Source organism: Perna viridis, chromosome 1 (genome assembly GCF_037379345.1).
Source record: "Perna viridis isolate PV_CMFRI_1.1 ecotype Kerala chromosome 1, ASM3737934v1, whole genome shotgun sequence".
Taxonomy (NCBI): Eukaryota; Metazoa; Mollusca; class Bivalvia; order Mytilida; family Mytilidae; genus Perna; species Perna viridis.
In genome coordinates, this window is record NC_142445.1 from 55,376,946 (window position 1) to 55,392,170 (window position 15,225).

Here is a 15,225-nt window from a genome sequence, read left to right on the forward strand (position 1 = left end):
ATCTATAAATTATGAAGAAAATCTATATAATGAATAGGATAATCAATTGATTATCGTGAATAACCAAAATATGATCACTCGTGCCAAGAACGCTTGAGGATTTAACTCGTGCGCGGAACAAGTTCTACACACTCGTTAAATCCAGGCGTTCTTCGGCACTGGAGATAATATTTTGGTTATTCACTCTATCCAATTAATTATCCTATAAATAATCACAGTTGGTTGCTGAGGAAGCGAATATGATGTATCTTGTTTAGTAGATAAATCATTCCTGTTATAGCCACCTTCACAGCCCATTACAGCTAAAAATGCCACAAGGTAAGAACAAATTGAGGTAAACTAGTAGAACAATTAATTTTTAAACAGAAATTTATTTTAAGCCAAAAAAGCATTTTTTTTTTTATATTTGGTAAAAATCGAAGCGAAACCATTTCGTGAATCACAAAGATTATATTCTATGTAATTCTATGATTTCAGAGATTTTAATAAGCCTATATACGCTGAAATCCGAGAGGGAATATTTTTATACCTAATTTGAAATCGCAACATTTTCAAGAAAATTCTCGATTTTCTATCCGTCATCAACACAACTTTATTTCTTCCTTTCTGTAAGGATTGCCTCCCCTAAAATATGTTGTTCTTTTGCCTTTGGCACTTTAGTTCTAGAGGTAAACATTTTTCTTTCGATCTCGCAAAATCGATTCTACGACGTTTATAGTGAGCAAAAGATCCAGCTTGCAGTGATGGTGGGTGAAGAACATTGATTTTTGAGATAGTTTTATTACATGTTTATGATGTATATGTAAACATGTGGCCCATCAACGAATTCTATACATCATGAAGTTTAACCCCTTCCCCACCCCCATCCCCCTTACCCCTTCCAATTTTAACATGTAGATAGTTACAAACTATCTCGATTTCTACTTATTTTAGGTAGCACTCCAGATTCTACAGCCTATAGAAATGATACTTGGCATGCTTGAAATGGCTATACATCTGTCAAACCTTTTTTTACCCACAATTTATTGATTTGCAGTGTATAACCTATTTTGAGTACTAAATAAACAGCATATCAAAGAATACATGTATAACTTTTACTACATTTTCATTATTTTTTGTTTTATTCGACAGAAGTTTCAGATTGGAATTAAAATTCTTAGAATGTTACTTTTTTAGCTCACCTGGCCGAATGCCATGTGAGCTATTGCCACCACTTGGCGTCTGTCGTCCATTGTCGTCCGTTAACAATTTTTTCAAAAATCTTCTCCTCTGAAACTAGGAGGAATTATGTGAAACTTTGCAGAGATGTTCCTTAGGGTATCTTGCACAAATTTGTGTTAAGATTTTGATTTGTCAAAGAACATGGCTGCCGTTACTAAAAATAGAACATAAGGGACAGACTGTAGTTTTTCGCATATATCTCCAAACCGGTTAGGTTAAGCCAAATTTGGATAAAAGTGTTCAGCATGATAAGATCTATCTGTGGTCAAATTTCCATTTTAATCTGACCAGCTATTTAGGAGTTATTGTCCTTTTTTTTCGACTTTTTTTTGTTGCTGTTTTTAATGTTATATATTTCAAAAATCTTCTCCTCTGACCCTACTGGGCCAATTGGAATAAAAATTAGTATGAATGTTTCTTGAGGTATTTTGCACAAAAGTTGTGTTTAGATTTTTGATCTGTAAAAAACAAGGCCGCTGATACTGAAATATAGAACATAGGAGTCAGACTGTAGTTTTTCGCATACATCTCGAAAACCGTTAGGTTAAGCCAAATTCTGCTATGTAAAAGTATTCAGCATGATGAGATCTGTCTGTGGTCAAATTTTCATTGTAATCTGTTAAGCTATTTAGGAGTTATTGACCTTTTTCGACGTTTTTTTGCTATTGTTAATGCTATTTCTTTCAAAAATCTTCTCCTCTGACCCTACTAGACAAATTGGAATCAAACTTAGTATGAATGTTTCTTATGGTATCTTGCACAAAAGTTGTTTTTAGATTTTTGATCCGTATACAAAACATGGCCGCCATTACTTAAAATAGAACATGGGGGTCGGATTGTAGTTTTTCACATATGTCTCCAAAACCGTTAGGTTTAGCTAAATTCTGACTGGGTAAAAGTATTCAGCATGATGAGATCTATCTGTTGTCAAATTTTCATTTTAATCTGTTTAGCCATTCCGGAGTTATTGCCTTTTTTTAACGTTTTTCTTCTGCTATTTTCAGTGTTATTTCTTTCAAACATCTTCTCTGACACTATTTGACCAACTGGAATCAAACTTTATATGAATGTCCTTACGGCATCTTGCACAAAAGTTATGTTTAGATTTTTGATCCATCAGAAACATGGCCTTCATTACTAAAAATAGAACATAGGGGTCAGACTGTAGTATTTCACATATATCTCCAAAATTGTTAGGTTTAGCCAAATTCTGACTGATAAAAGTATTCAGCATGATGAGATCTATCTGTGGTCAAATTTTCATTTTAATCTGTTTAGCCATTCCGGAGTTTTTTTAACGTTTTTCTTCTGCTATTTTTAATGTTATTTCTTTCAAAAATCTTTTTCTCTGACACTATTTGACCAACTGGAACCAAACTTTGTATGGGTATCTTTGGGTTATCTTGCACAAAAGTTATGTTCAGATTTTTGATCCATCAAAAAACATGGCCGCCATTACTAAAAGTAGAACATAGGGGTCAGACTGTAGATTTTCAATTTTATATCTCCAAACCATTAGGTTTTGCCAATTTCTGACTGGGTAAATTAAAGTGTTCAACATGATGAGATCTATCTGTGGTCAAATTTTCATTTTTATCTGTTAATCCATGTATTGATCCTTATGATAAGTCCTACCAAAGTCTTCTCTTGGGTCAAAATTATTAGTAAACTTCTTGTTAAATTTATTGCCATTGAAAGACAAAATTTAACCAGGTGAGCAATTCAGGCTTCTGGGAGCCTCTGGTTTTAAATGATTGACAGTTCTTAACAATCTTTCTAAAAAAATCTGATTTTTATGGGACATTTGCAACTAGAACGTTATTAATGGCACATGATCCCTTCTTATCCTAATCACTGAAGTTTTATGTCAAGTACTACGTATAATTATGATCAATACAAACTGAAGTTCCTTCACCAAATATTTAATGTAAAGTTTATTTCTTGGTGTTGAATTGTTTCTAATGTTACCTACAGAGTTTTTTTCCCCTCAGCCTCCCTTAGTTTTTTTAACAATAAGGAATATTTAATATTTCCTTTTCCTCTTGTTGATATACAGTATGGTATCTTTTATGTTACTCCTTAGAAGCTATAAAACAAAAATGAGAAATAATGTACAAGATTAAACATGTATTATTGTTAATAAGCAGATATGATTTTATTATTTTTGCAGTGGCTTATCTAAGTGTGTAAACTGTCTAATTTGAAAATAATTTGTGTAACTTTATTGATAAAAATTCTACATTTACTTTTGCATCTCTAAAGACAAGACGTCACACTGGTGTGAAAGAGTAATCAAGGGAACCAAAGTTTCTAGCGGAAATCAAAAGAAAGTAATCCAGGGACAAAGACCAAATATGGAAAACGGACATACACAACAAATAACATTAAGTAACTAAAATATTATATACAAAGTAACAAAAGCAAATGAGCAACTCGGACTCCACTAAAAACTGGGAGCATGGACCAAGTCCGAGTTAGACGAAAGAGGAAAGGAAAATTATGACATGGTGAACAAAACAGTTTCCATGGTGCAGATGGATACATCGTAACGACCCACGAGTTCATGATGGCGACAAAAGCCCATTAAACTCCTGTAGTGATGACTTCAATCTTGTAGCAACATAACCCTGTTGCAGAAGCCTAACTGTAAGAAGTCTAGCGCGATACAAAAAGTCTGCATAGCTACGACAAGCTCTGGCATAACGTATGAGTTTATGGCAACCCAAGGTAGACAAAAATGTCTATTTATTAATATTTATATGGCAATTATAAATATTAATAAATGAATTATAAGTATTTATAATTCAATCCAAAGTGGAAAAAATGCCTATTTATAAATATTTATAAATAAATATAAAATTATTAAAGTCATTACGTTTGTCGTAAAGTTTGATTAATAGTTTTCCTTTAACATCGATCTCTAAGTGTATGTCAAGATATTAGGCTGACTTCACAGTGTCTGTAGTATCCTTTATCTCAATTTATTTGGAGTAGGCGTGACCTTACAACAAAGCTCCTACGTAATACCTACCAATTAAGTCCATGCATCTTGAGGTATCGACGTTTTTGTTTACTGAGGTCTTTACCCTCCAAAACATCTAAATTTCTGCGTCAAAAGACCTCAACCCTTGAAAATAGGCTCTGTGATCTCGACCACACGATATATCTACTACACGGGCCCCTTTTATGATAGCTGCCCTAAGAAATACCACAGAACAAGGTTTTTTTGTTTACCGAAATCTCCCAACTGAGACCTCCAACTTATAAATTAGCCCTAAAACAAGTATTTCGTTTACTGAGATCTCCATACTACAAATTACCCCCAAAACAAGTTTTTTTGTTTACTGAGATCTCCAATCTACAAATTAGCCCCAGAACAAGGTTTTTTTTGTTTACCGAGATCTCCCAACTGAGATCTCCAACTTATAAATTAGCCCTAAAACAAGCTTTTTTTAGTTTACTTGGACCTCCAACCTTCAAATTAGCCCCAGAACAAGTTTTTTTACTGTGATCTCCGTCCTACAACAAAAACAAGTGTTTCGTTTACTGAGATCTTCAACCTACAAATTAGCCCCAAAACAAGGTTTTTGTTTTGTTTGCTGAGATCTCCACCCTACAACAAAACAAGTTTTTTTTGTTTGTTTACTAAGATGTCCACCGTACAATATACTGATATCTCCACCCTACAAATTAGTCACAAAACAAGTCCATTTTTCTTGAGAGTTCGACCGTAAAAAACAACGAGCAAGTTCTTGTTGCCGATGGTTGAGATCTCCATCCTAAAAAATTTCCACCAAACAATATCATATTTACTGAGGTAATGCCACAATACCAAAACAGGTTTGTCTGATATTTTAAAGTAACAGACCCAAACAATAGTTGAAATTTCATTTTAGAAAGATCATGGTATGAGTGTAGTTTAAATCACCATAATGATTGTGTTCTATTTATTGACACATATTGGCCTCTTAATAATGTACATAAACAAATGTACTGTGGAATAAAACTGGTATTCACATGTTTTTCAAAAAGTGGCCATACTCGTGAAGATGTAAGTACAGAAGTTACTATTTTCTTTCTTTTTGCTTTATTTTTTTTATCTATTTTGCTTATTGCTTAATAAAAATGAGACTGGATTTAATTATAAGAAATCAATAGACCTTATATTGATCCTGCATTAAATAAAAATAGTAAATCCAGCTTTAAATGTATGGCCGTTAAAATATTTATTAGGTGGACAAAATTAAAGACACAGATAGGTGTGTACACACTGTTAATTAGGTACAATCGTAGCTGAAAATAGAAGATTCGTGTGTGTGAAGGGTGTGTGAAATACCTCACCAGATTTATTTTACCGTAGTACAAACGTTACTATCGCACGAAAATGAATATGACTTGTTTATAGTGCGGAAATAATAGATTTAACGTTGAACGTGATGGTCGCTGTGCCTATATGAGGCATTTCGACTTCATTTTAGGCGGAAATTTACTATCGGACATAATATTTGAATTTTAAAAGGTAAACACGGTATAAGATATTAAATGTAAGTGAGGCAGCGTAAACCTGTGACAGATTCAGTGTAAACTGAGGCGTCCCCCCCCCTCAAAAAAAAATAAGAATAAGAATTTTATTCTGTCTTCAAAAATGTCACTTTCGGATAGTCCTAAGATCAATATGGTAAAATTAAGGGTTTCAATAAGAATACAAACAAAATATTCCAATTAAAGTAAGCTATCAGATTTCAAAACTGTCCCCTACAGATTAATAAGACAAATAATCTTTTACTACATAACGGATAATTTGAAAGCATGTGTATACATAGAGAATTATCAGTTATAAATGTAATACTGAACAGGAAACGGATTATGGTTCACGACATTGTACAAGCTATGGTTATTACGAATTTCTTTTGCAAATGTTCAAACAAGAATATTTTTAAACGCGTCGAAATGAAGTCGTTTGTTTGTACGAATCTTGTAAATTTTGGAGATTCGTAACGATTAGTAAGAAAGATTCGTGTATGTGAAGTGCGTATTAAGAACAGCCAAAAAAATACTTGTCTGTTGTAAACAATACGACAAAGAGAACTCTCTACATGTATCAAAGACCGACTAGAAACAAAACTTTCTAATTCTATTCTAGTTCCAGAATGTTTCCTGCCATAACAGATCAACCATTATCAGCTGCAAATTATAAAGCACTGTACAATAATGGACAAATAACAATTAGAAACCTACAAGACACCAAAGAAGATTGTGATTTCTCTGGGAGACTAGTGGTGGAAGCTTTCAGAAGCAAAATGGTGCATGCAACCAGTGAGAGAAGGTTAACAGAATTCATGTTTTAAGATAGTTACTTTGTACACTTCAGGGTCATTTGTCATAGTTGATTTTCTTTATCATTTTGAAACTTTAAAAGGCCTCACAAGAGGTGTTTTATATCATAGATAATTAGTTTTGATTTATTTGAGAGCAAATGTTATCAAAAAGTTGTAAATATGGAAATATACCATGTTATAACTTTTATAATGTTTATCATAGGTTACCTTTAGTGGTGGAGATGACATCAAGATACAACAGGGGGCGTCCACAAGAATTCTACACAAGGGAGTTTATAGCAGAGTATAATGGAGAAAAGGCTGGGACATGCGTATTGCGTTACCATGGTGACAAAGCAAAGTTCCCGTTAGTTTAACATTGCAGTTGTTTCACGAGTTGTGTAAACTCATTTTTCTTAGTTAAAAATTATCAGTTTTGTTGTTTACTCACAGATCCTACTTCGCAAGGAACTGTATTATTAAGTCCCTGACTAAGCCAAGCTTCCAAAAAAAGTCCTTTGTGTTAACCTTGTATCCTTCCAGTCATTCTCTTACAAGTCTTATTTAATTTCTCTTACATTGTTTTAAAATTATTTGTTTAATTTGTTAGGGACAGAGAACAAGACTTACCATCCGGTTTTACTTGCTGTGATATGTGTGGGTATGTAAATCAAGTAAAATAAGGTCATTCTATGGTATGATATTTTTCCAACTGCTTTGTTACATTGTGTTGTTATTTAGTTTCAAAAGCTTAAAACCTGCAACTACCTGTCACAGACCAGTTCAGTGTCAAAAGCCTTCATTGAACAACATTTAATTCCAAGACTTGAATGAATTGTGGGTGATGTAAGTTACATTTGTACAAAATTCGAATCTTTTTTATTTCAATACTGTTAACTATTCAACAATGGAAGGCTTTGAGACACGACACACTGATGACAAAGATCACAACCAAAGCAAAAGAGAGAAAAAACATTACTTATTGCCACACAAGTAAAATTCCAATATTTAGCTGGATGAAGTAAACTTACATTTTCAGACTTATATGCTTAGCGTGTGCTACCGAAGAAAATGTCAGTCCGGGATATTGCTACTTAGACCATATATGTGTTGATAGTAAGTTCAGAGGGAAGGGCGTTGGAAAAGAATTGTTAGATATAGCCGAGGCAGATGCCAGAAGAAAGGGATGTAAAGTAAGTTAGTTATAACAATTTGTATCACTGATATACAAGATGGTAACAAATGTCTGTAGATTTCTTGAAGCGCTATTAGCAACCAATGGGAGTTACATTATTTCTATTCAAAATAGTTTTTTCCCTTCATAGTAGGTCTGTGGTTTGTAAGTAATTTCTCTCAGTATAATTCACTATGATCCTTTTACCTCTAACAGTGATACCAAGCAATTAATTTTCTTATACTCATTGACCTGTTTTAAAGCACCATTATGATCAACAACAATACATTTCAGGTTATTTACCTATATGTGATGACAAACAACCCAGCACAGCGGCTGTATTCCCGACAAGGATATGTTGTTGTTTCTAAAACTTCTTGTTGTATTTGGTGTTCTACTGGTGAAAAGGTTGGCATTAACGATTATTTACAACCTGTGTTGAACTTCATCTTTCAACATATAAAGCTCAAGCTGTATCCTTTCAGTACAAGAGGTCATTCCATTCCTACTACTAACCCCAATGACTGAAAATAAAGCTTACTGTTCAGAGACTACTTAAGCTGGCAAAGAGTTGTTGCTAATGTGAATTTGAGTTACAGAATCACCACAGTAAAACTTGCAGTATTCATAACAATTTAATGATTTATATACTGTAAATTCAGAAATTGATATGATGTTTCATTATTGCCAAAACTGTGACAGACTTCAAGCAAATTTGAAAATGTGCATTACATATTTTAAATCATCACTGAAGCTGAAATTCTCTCACTTTTGAGTTGCATGAATAACAACTTATTCTAGACTAAAATGACAAAATTGTAATAATCTATTCTTGCAATAACTTTGAAATTTTCAGTATAAAATGATAAGTTACTGCTTGTCAAAGTTTAGGAAAAAAGTAAATATCTCCTCATAGTTGTATACTGAGTTGTTATAATATTCATATAATTGTTTTTTTTTATTTACAGGAAGCAGCACGCATGGATAAGAGATTGTAGACTCCTAAACATAAGCAAGCTTTCTTTTATGGCTGTATTAGGAATGAATGTGTTACAGTTCTACTTCTGGTTCTTTTTGCTCTGTTTCAGGATAGATTACAACACATACTCATCTTCTATAGAACTACTGTATCCTAGTACTCTAAATTCAGAAGTAATTGTATGCATTCATAATTGCAAATTTGTCATTTTGGTCTTAATTGTTATTTTAAAATTTTGGATTTTGAGGAACTATTTTAATTATTGTGATTTTATGTGAATCACATGAATTGCAATAATAAAAACAGCAATAATTTCTGAATTTACAGTATTACAATAGTTCAAATTAAGAATCTCAAAAACTACTATTGTCTTTCATTAAGCATTATAACACACTGACAACTGATGCCTGAATAAATACTATTAAAAAACTAACTAAAGTTGTTAATAAAATTTATTGAAGCATGAAGACTCTACTAATAAAACAGATCTATTCATTTCAATGATAGATGATACATATTGCACTATTCAATCACAGTAAACAAGAGGCTCCATGAAACTAACATGATTAAGGAACATTATTATACAATGTAGTAAACTTTTTAGTATGAATTTTGTGGTCCAACAAAATACTACACATGGAAACAGATCTACATTGGAGCTTATACAATAACAAAATTTAACAAAACATGAATTCTAGGTGGGATAATCAAATGATTGGGATAATTTGTGTCTTAATGCTGAATGTAAACGTAAAATGACATTTCTGTCATTGACCTTTTATCAAAGATAAAAATATTTATATCTAACCGTCTGAGATATTTCAGTCATTTGTTTTTCTCCAGATATTGCCCTTTTTCACTTAAAGTTGCAAATAAGGATTTTAAGGCAAGTACTTGGATAAAATAAATAATTGTTGATGTAGTATTGCACATTGTTTACCCAAATATGACAAAGTGTCAGCTAATCAAGCACAGTCAAATAAGGCATCATACAAAGATTAAAGTGACACAAATACCTTACAAAAAGTCTAATGGCAAGTCATCAGTACGTAAAATAACTGAATGAATGAGATATTTATATGATCACTGTGTATAATAAGGGTGGATAAGATCGAAGCAGTTCAAGCAGAAAGATACTGGTAATTGTGTCTTTGTTCAGCTTTACAACAGGTTATATCACACAATGCTTTTCTGTTTAGTTGGAGATTCTTTGTTTCCTCTGAAAAAAAAAAAAAACAAACCAAAAAGTATTTTCTGAGTCAAGCTATTATTTAGTCTAAAATAGTTTTAAAAATATTTCATTTTTGCACTTCAAAATATGCAATTTCTTTTGCACTTAACCCACTCTGGTCAATATTATGCATATGTATTCATTGTTAGTAAATAACCAATGGAAATGGTCAGAAAGTAGGTGAAATAATTTTGGTTATAAACTTTTTAAGAGCTATACAAAAATACTACATGTTTTCTGAAGTTATCAATTAGAACATGGATTGGCATTGAATTAATAAGACGTCTTTTTACTTGTTTTGTCCCTATGTTCCCATCATTTAGTAAAAATGATATCATATATACGTGCTGACCTCACATGCATTCACAAGAGCCATTTGACAGTACTGAAAACCTGCTTTTTTCCTGTTTCAGGATAACAATCAGAATCATTTATAATTATTTTTATGACATCCATTCCATGTGAAAGGGAAATACACATAGCAATAAATTTTTAAATTAGTAAAATAAATTGCTAGCAGAAAAAATGCTTTGCAGTAATTGTTTTCTTCATATCATATGACTACAGCCGGTTGTCTATAATTACCTTCTGTGTCTGGACCTCTTAATGGTAGTGGCTTTGGTGGATATCAGCTGATTAAGCCTCTCTTTGATATCATGATAATTACGTTCCAACTCTCTCTGATACTCCTTCTGGTCATGTTTTATCAAAGTTTTGTTCTTATGAAGAGCGTCATACCCTCTAAGGTTCAAAATAGAATATTATTAATATACTTATATCAACTACACAATCAACTAAGATTTATGCTACAGGAAATTTCAATCAAATAATTAAGGTGCATTGCTGGTAAAGAGAAATTAATTATTATCATCACCTTAAAATCTATCTTCTTTTTTTTTAAATATTCTTTTCTATACCTTTGTAAAACAAATTCTGCAGTTTTCTCTTGAAAGAAAACAAACTTACTTTTTAAGAAAATCTTTGAAGCAGAGTCTCAGTTTATTGTGATGTTTTGTTGCTTTCTCAGGTTTCTCCAACAGTTCTTTTAAAAATACATTGGCTACCTCTACTGGTCCCTACAAATTTCAAAAAGTTGGATTATCTCCCTTTGCACATATCAGACAAGAATTATCTTCCTCCATGCACATTTACTAATTCCTATAAAGTTTTTTTCGAAATCCACCAAACAGTTAATAGGAGGAGTTGCATTCGTGAGAATTTGAAGTGAAAACCCTTAAGATGGATCATTTGCAGACATAGATAATAATTATCTTCACATACTGCTATACATGAAGTTTAACCTTCATCAAAAAATAAAATAGAGGTTAATGATTTGTGCTTACAAGGTATGTGGACAGATAAACAACTAGATTGACAGATAGACAGACATACAGTATGATTTCTATATTCACTGAAAATTTTTAGGGGCAATACCAGACAAAACTTGCTCTGTATTATATTAGGAACAATACCATACAGGCAGTAAAACTTAGAAACCGAGAAGAAAGAAGTATTGAGTAAATAGCAAGATTTTCAAGGACAAAATAAGATAAATTACTTACATCTATTGCCACAGAAATTTTCATTTAACTTTTGCATCATTTTTATCATAAGACAAATATCTATGAATTACAACTAAAATGTGTTATGAATTGTAATTTTAAACAAATCCCTGACATTAACAGTGAAAATACCTGATTAACAGTAGTTCCTATACAGCCTTGTAATACCATCTGAAGTATCTTGGTATCCTGACCTTTGGTTGCTAGGTCTAACTCACGTGTCTTCTTTTGTATGTCTTCTATAGCAGCCTCGATTGGTAACAGTATAACCTACAATCAATACAAAATTTCGGTGTGATATATGTTAAGGTTAAGGTTAATTTTAAGGCAACTGTCAACTGAAATTTTTAAAATATTGTCAGTGGTCAGAACATTCAATTTGGCATCAGTGGCCCATTTTACAAAAAATCGTATGAGTAAAATTAGTCATAAGTTATGACATAACAATAATTTGATCTACTATGTCGTCATAACTTACAATTTATTTTACACTTACAATTTTTTGTGAAAACGACCACAGCATCTCAAGTTTAAGTTTAGGTCAACATGGTATTTATTATTACAGAAAAATACTGATTTTCACATTAGGCATTGATCACTTATATTTACCACACAAATCATTACAATTATAGAGATTTAATGAGATTACTTGATTTCAAACTCTAAGAATGATGACAGCAGTCCATAGATTTTTGTTTAATATACATAGTATTGCTCTTAACAAGATGATTTACAACACATTGGTTTCGCTTATGTCAGAATATTTTAAGGGTTGGATATCATTTGAAGTACAGTGACTTGCTTCTATTATGATCAAGGCACAAACAATGGAAAATATGAAAAAGTAAATGTAGTAAAAATTTCTTAGGAGATAATTCATGTTAAGTATTCAATAGTTTCTATTGTATTTCAGTGTCATTTACTGAGTTATCTACCTTAATTTGAATTCTATAGTACATTCTTTATAATTAATATCTCCTAAAAACAGGGGTTAAATTAAAAGCCACATGTTTATTTCTGTTTACTATGGGATCAGGACAAAAGCCCCCAGACAAAAGCCCCCACTCGCCCCATGAGAAATTATTTTATCAATTATGAATAGAATTTCTATTAGTACTGAAAGTGTAAAATTTGAAATTTAATTTCTAAATTGTTTACATTTTAACTTTTTGTTTCTTTTTAAGACAATATTTTATCAATAAAATGATAACAATTTTCAAATATGCACTCTTTAAAAAGGAAAAAACAGTCATTTTGTTTTCTTTTTAAAAAGTGTATTACTGGCAACTTTTCTCATTTCATTGATGAAATTTCAAAAGATTCTGGTAATAAGAAATATAACATCAAATATAAAATGAGTATACCCTTGAAAAAAAGATACACAGAAATTGAACCATTTTAATACAAACAAAAATTTCCTAAATGTACACTAAACAAAATAATTATAAATTACATAAAAAAGACAAACACAAATAAAATGCAATACCAATATAAAAGGAACAGTCACAACAAAATAAAAATTAAAAAAATACACACAAAAAAAAACCTAACTAAACAAACAAAAATAAATATATATTTTTACATCAACATTAAGCGTATTATAAGATGGGGGGCTTTTATCCAGGGGGCTTTTGTCCGGGTGGCTTATGTCCTAGACCCGTTTACTATAACAATTTAAACAAAATATCAAAAATAAATAGCTGCTACTTAAGTTAGTTTTTTATAAAATGCTTGTTGTTCCCTCTTTTTGAATAAGTAGAACCAAAAATCTTTGGAAAACAGTACCTGTTCTCTTCCAATGACAGATAATCTAGTTTTAATGTAAGGGAAAGTCTGGTGTGTAGTCAGCAGAGTTTTCCTCTTGTACTGTTCAGCCAACTCTCCATGAGCTCTCCCATCCAAGGTAAATGGTGTGGCATACATAAATCTCTCTGTAAACGAAAACATCACATTAAAAATACAAATAGCTTTAAAATCATTTCTGAAAATGAATTGCCTTCTATCAAATTTAACAGACACATTTCAGTCTAAATTAATAAAGGGACAAATTCATTTACCCCATAATGGCCCTAAAATCAACCACATTTTAGAAGCTGCTTATTCAGGACAATGATAAAAGTCAGAATTAAGTTTTATTTCAATGCTAGTGTCAATGGAGTGCTGACATCAATCAATAAAAATGATTATTTTGACCCCTTTTTACTCTGTCTGACACAGTTATTATCAGCCTATCAAAATCAATGTTTATATTAGGCAAAGAATAAAACAAAATTCATATAGCATTGAGGATATTTAGAAAATAAAACTACTTATCACAAATTGTTTTTGTTTATCAGATGTACGAAATGCATTCTTGTAGGAAATAAGTGTAAAGAGAAAGAAATTTTGATCAAATCAAGGATTTTCATTAATTCATTTAGAATTGGAAATCTAATACTGATGCCAAGTGTAACCAAATGTTCTTTAAGATGGCAGACACTTAATTTGATTTGCAATAAAATTTTGATATTTGAAGTTATATTTTTAGGCTGTTGAATTGTGGCTTCAGTCCTGTGCTTAAACAAAGACAAAACACAACAAAAAAATGAATCATTTACAAATATCTAAAGCTCCATACTTATTGAAATAATTCTATAAATGAATACTCACTGATATTATAATTCTGTTCAAAATAAGTAGTTTTGTTCCTCTTCTCATATAAGTCAAAATATGGCTCCACATAGGTTATCTGAATGAAAGCCTGAAATTCAAATTATTATCTGTAAAATAGACCTCTAACAAACACGAGGTTACATGTAATATTGCAATAAGGATATCAACACCATGTAATTCTGTTGTAAGTACATCCCAACTCTTTTCAAGTGATGTTGTGCTGAGGATAACATCAAAATGTAATTGTTTCAAACCTCATCAACATTATTTGAAAAGCAGTTGTGGTCCAACATTGCTGGAATAATACCTATAACTTTTACAACCATGCTACAAAACAATAAATACTAAATCATTCAATAAGCTGGGATCAAAATGTTCATGTTTCATTGATTTAAAGTTCAATTAAACAGAAAGATGGGGTCCAGTAGAGCAGAAAGATGGGGTGCAGTAGAACTGAAAGATGGGGTCCAGTAGAGCAGAAAGATGGGGTGCAGTAGAACTGAAAGATGGGGTCCAGTAGAACAGAAAGATGGGGTGCAGTAGAACTGAAAGATGGGGTCCAGTAGCACTAAAAATAGCAGAATAATGTTGCATACTAATGTCACTCGTTTTGTCCTGTAAAAACTGAGGAAAATGTGACCAATGTTGTTTCAGATGAAGAAACAAATGAACTGGCAAGGGACAAATGACTCTGCTCAATAGGAAAATATCAGCATGTTTTTGTAAGCAAAGAAGAACTGTCCTTGCTCTTATTCCATTAAAATAAAGGACAATTACAATAAGTTGATACCTTATTAGGATCCAGTTTGTCTCTTTCTACTGTGTTAGAGTCCTTGATAATTTGTATAAACTCCTGACCAAATCTGTCTCCATAGAAATTCTGTACAAATAACAAGAAATCAAAGAATTTTTACATTTTTTTCATTTGAAGTCAATATATCTTGAAAATTACATATACCTCGCAAATAAATATTAAGCTTCTTTTATAAAGAAAAAACATAATACATTGGACGATACTGATGACCCACTTGTGAAACAAGTTTGATAAACTTATGTTATACATATAAATTGATTAAACAGGTTTCAAA

The 15,225-nt window shown here is 31.7% G+C and overlaps 2 protein-coding genes across 8 annotated transcripts in view; one reads left to right on the forward strand and one right to left on the reverse strand.

The window, feature by feature from the left end:
- Positions 1–202: 202 nt before the first annotated feature.
- On the forward strand, positions 203–9,130 carry LOC148629447 (uncharacterized). Of its 6 annotated transcripts, none has more exons than XM_088551378.1 (7): positions 203–318; positions 6,365–6,547; positions 6,763–6,906; positions 7,150–7,200; positions 7,579–7,732; positions 8,008–8,121; positions 8,682–9,130. In XM_088551378.1, exons 2-7 carry the CDS (start codon positions 6,372–6,374, stop codon positions 8,709–8,711), a joined length of 669 nt encoding a protein of 222 aa, XP_088407504.1. In that variant the 5' UTR covers positions 203–318; positions 6,365–6,371; the 3' UTR covers positions 8,712–9,130. The 6 variants fall into 6 exon arrangements, with proteins under 6 accessions (XP_088407504.1, XP_088407497.1, XP_088407517.1 ...); XM_088551371.1 differs by lacking the exon at positions 203–318 and adding an exon at positions 629–746; XM_088551391.1 differs by lacking the exon at positions 203–318 and adding an exon at positions 650–668.
- LOC148629448 (dedicator of cytokinesis protein 7-like) overlaps positions 9,127–15,225 on the reverse strand; it is a 38,660-nt gene continuing 32,561 nt past the window's right edge. For both annotated transcript variants that reach the window (XM_088551341.1, XM_088551330.1), the window contains 7 exons: positions 14,928–15,017; positions 14,135–14,225; positions 13,271–13,416; positions 11,618–11,755; positions 10,890–10,999; positions 10,509–10,664; positions 9,127–9,911 (listed from right to left, as the gene is read on the reverse strand). In XM_088551341.1, the coding sequence (XP_088407467.1) occupies positions 9,869–9,911; positions 10,509–10,664; positions 10,890–10,999; positions 11,618–11,755; positions 13,271–13,416; positions 14,135–14,225; positions 14,928–15,017 (774 nt within the window). In that variant the 3' untranslated portion in view covers positions 9,127–9,868. The remainder of the gene's footprint in view (positions 9,912–10,508; positions 10,665–10,889; positions 11,000–11,617; positions 11,756–13,270; positions 13,417–14,134; positions 14,226–14,927; positions 15,018–15,225) is intronic.

Coding starts and splice junctions, on each gene's coding strand:
- LOC148629447 (XM_088551354.1), top strand. CDS start 5,042: ATGCCACAATACCAAAACAG. Junction 6,907..7,149: donor GGTGACAAAGCAAAGTTCCC/GTTAGTTTAACA, acceptor TTAATTTGTTAG/GGACAGAGAACAAGACTTAC. Junction 8,122..8,681: donor GGTGTTCTACTGGTGAAAAG/GTTGGCATTAAC, acceptor TTTTATTTACAG/GAAGCAGCACGCATGGATAA.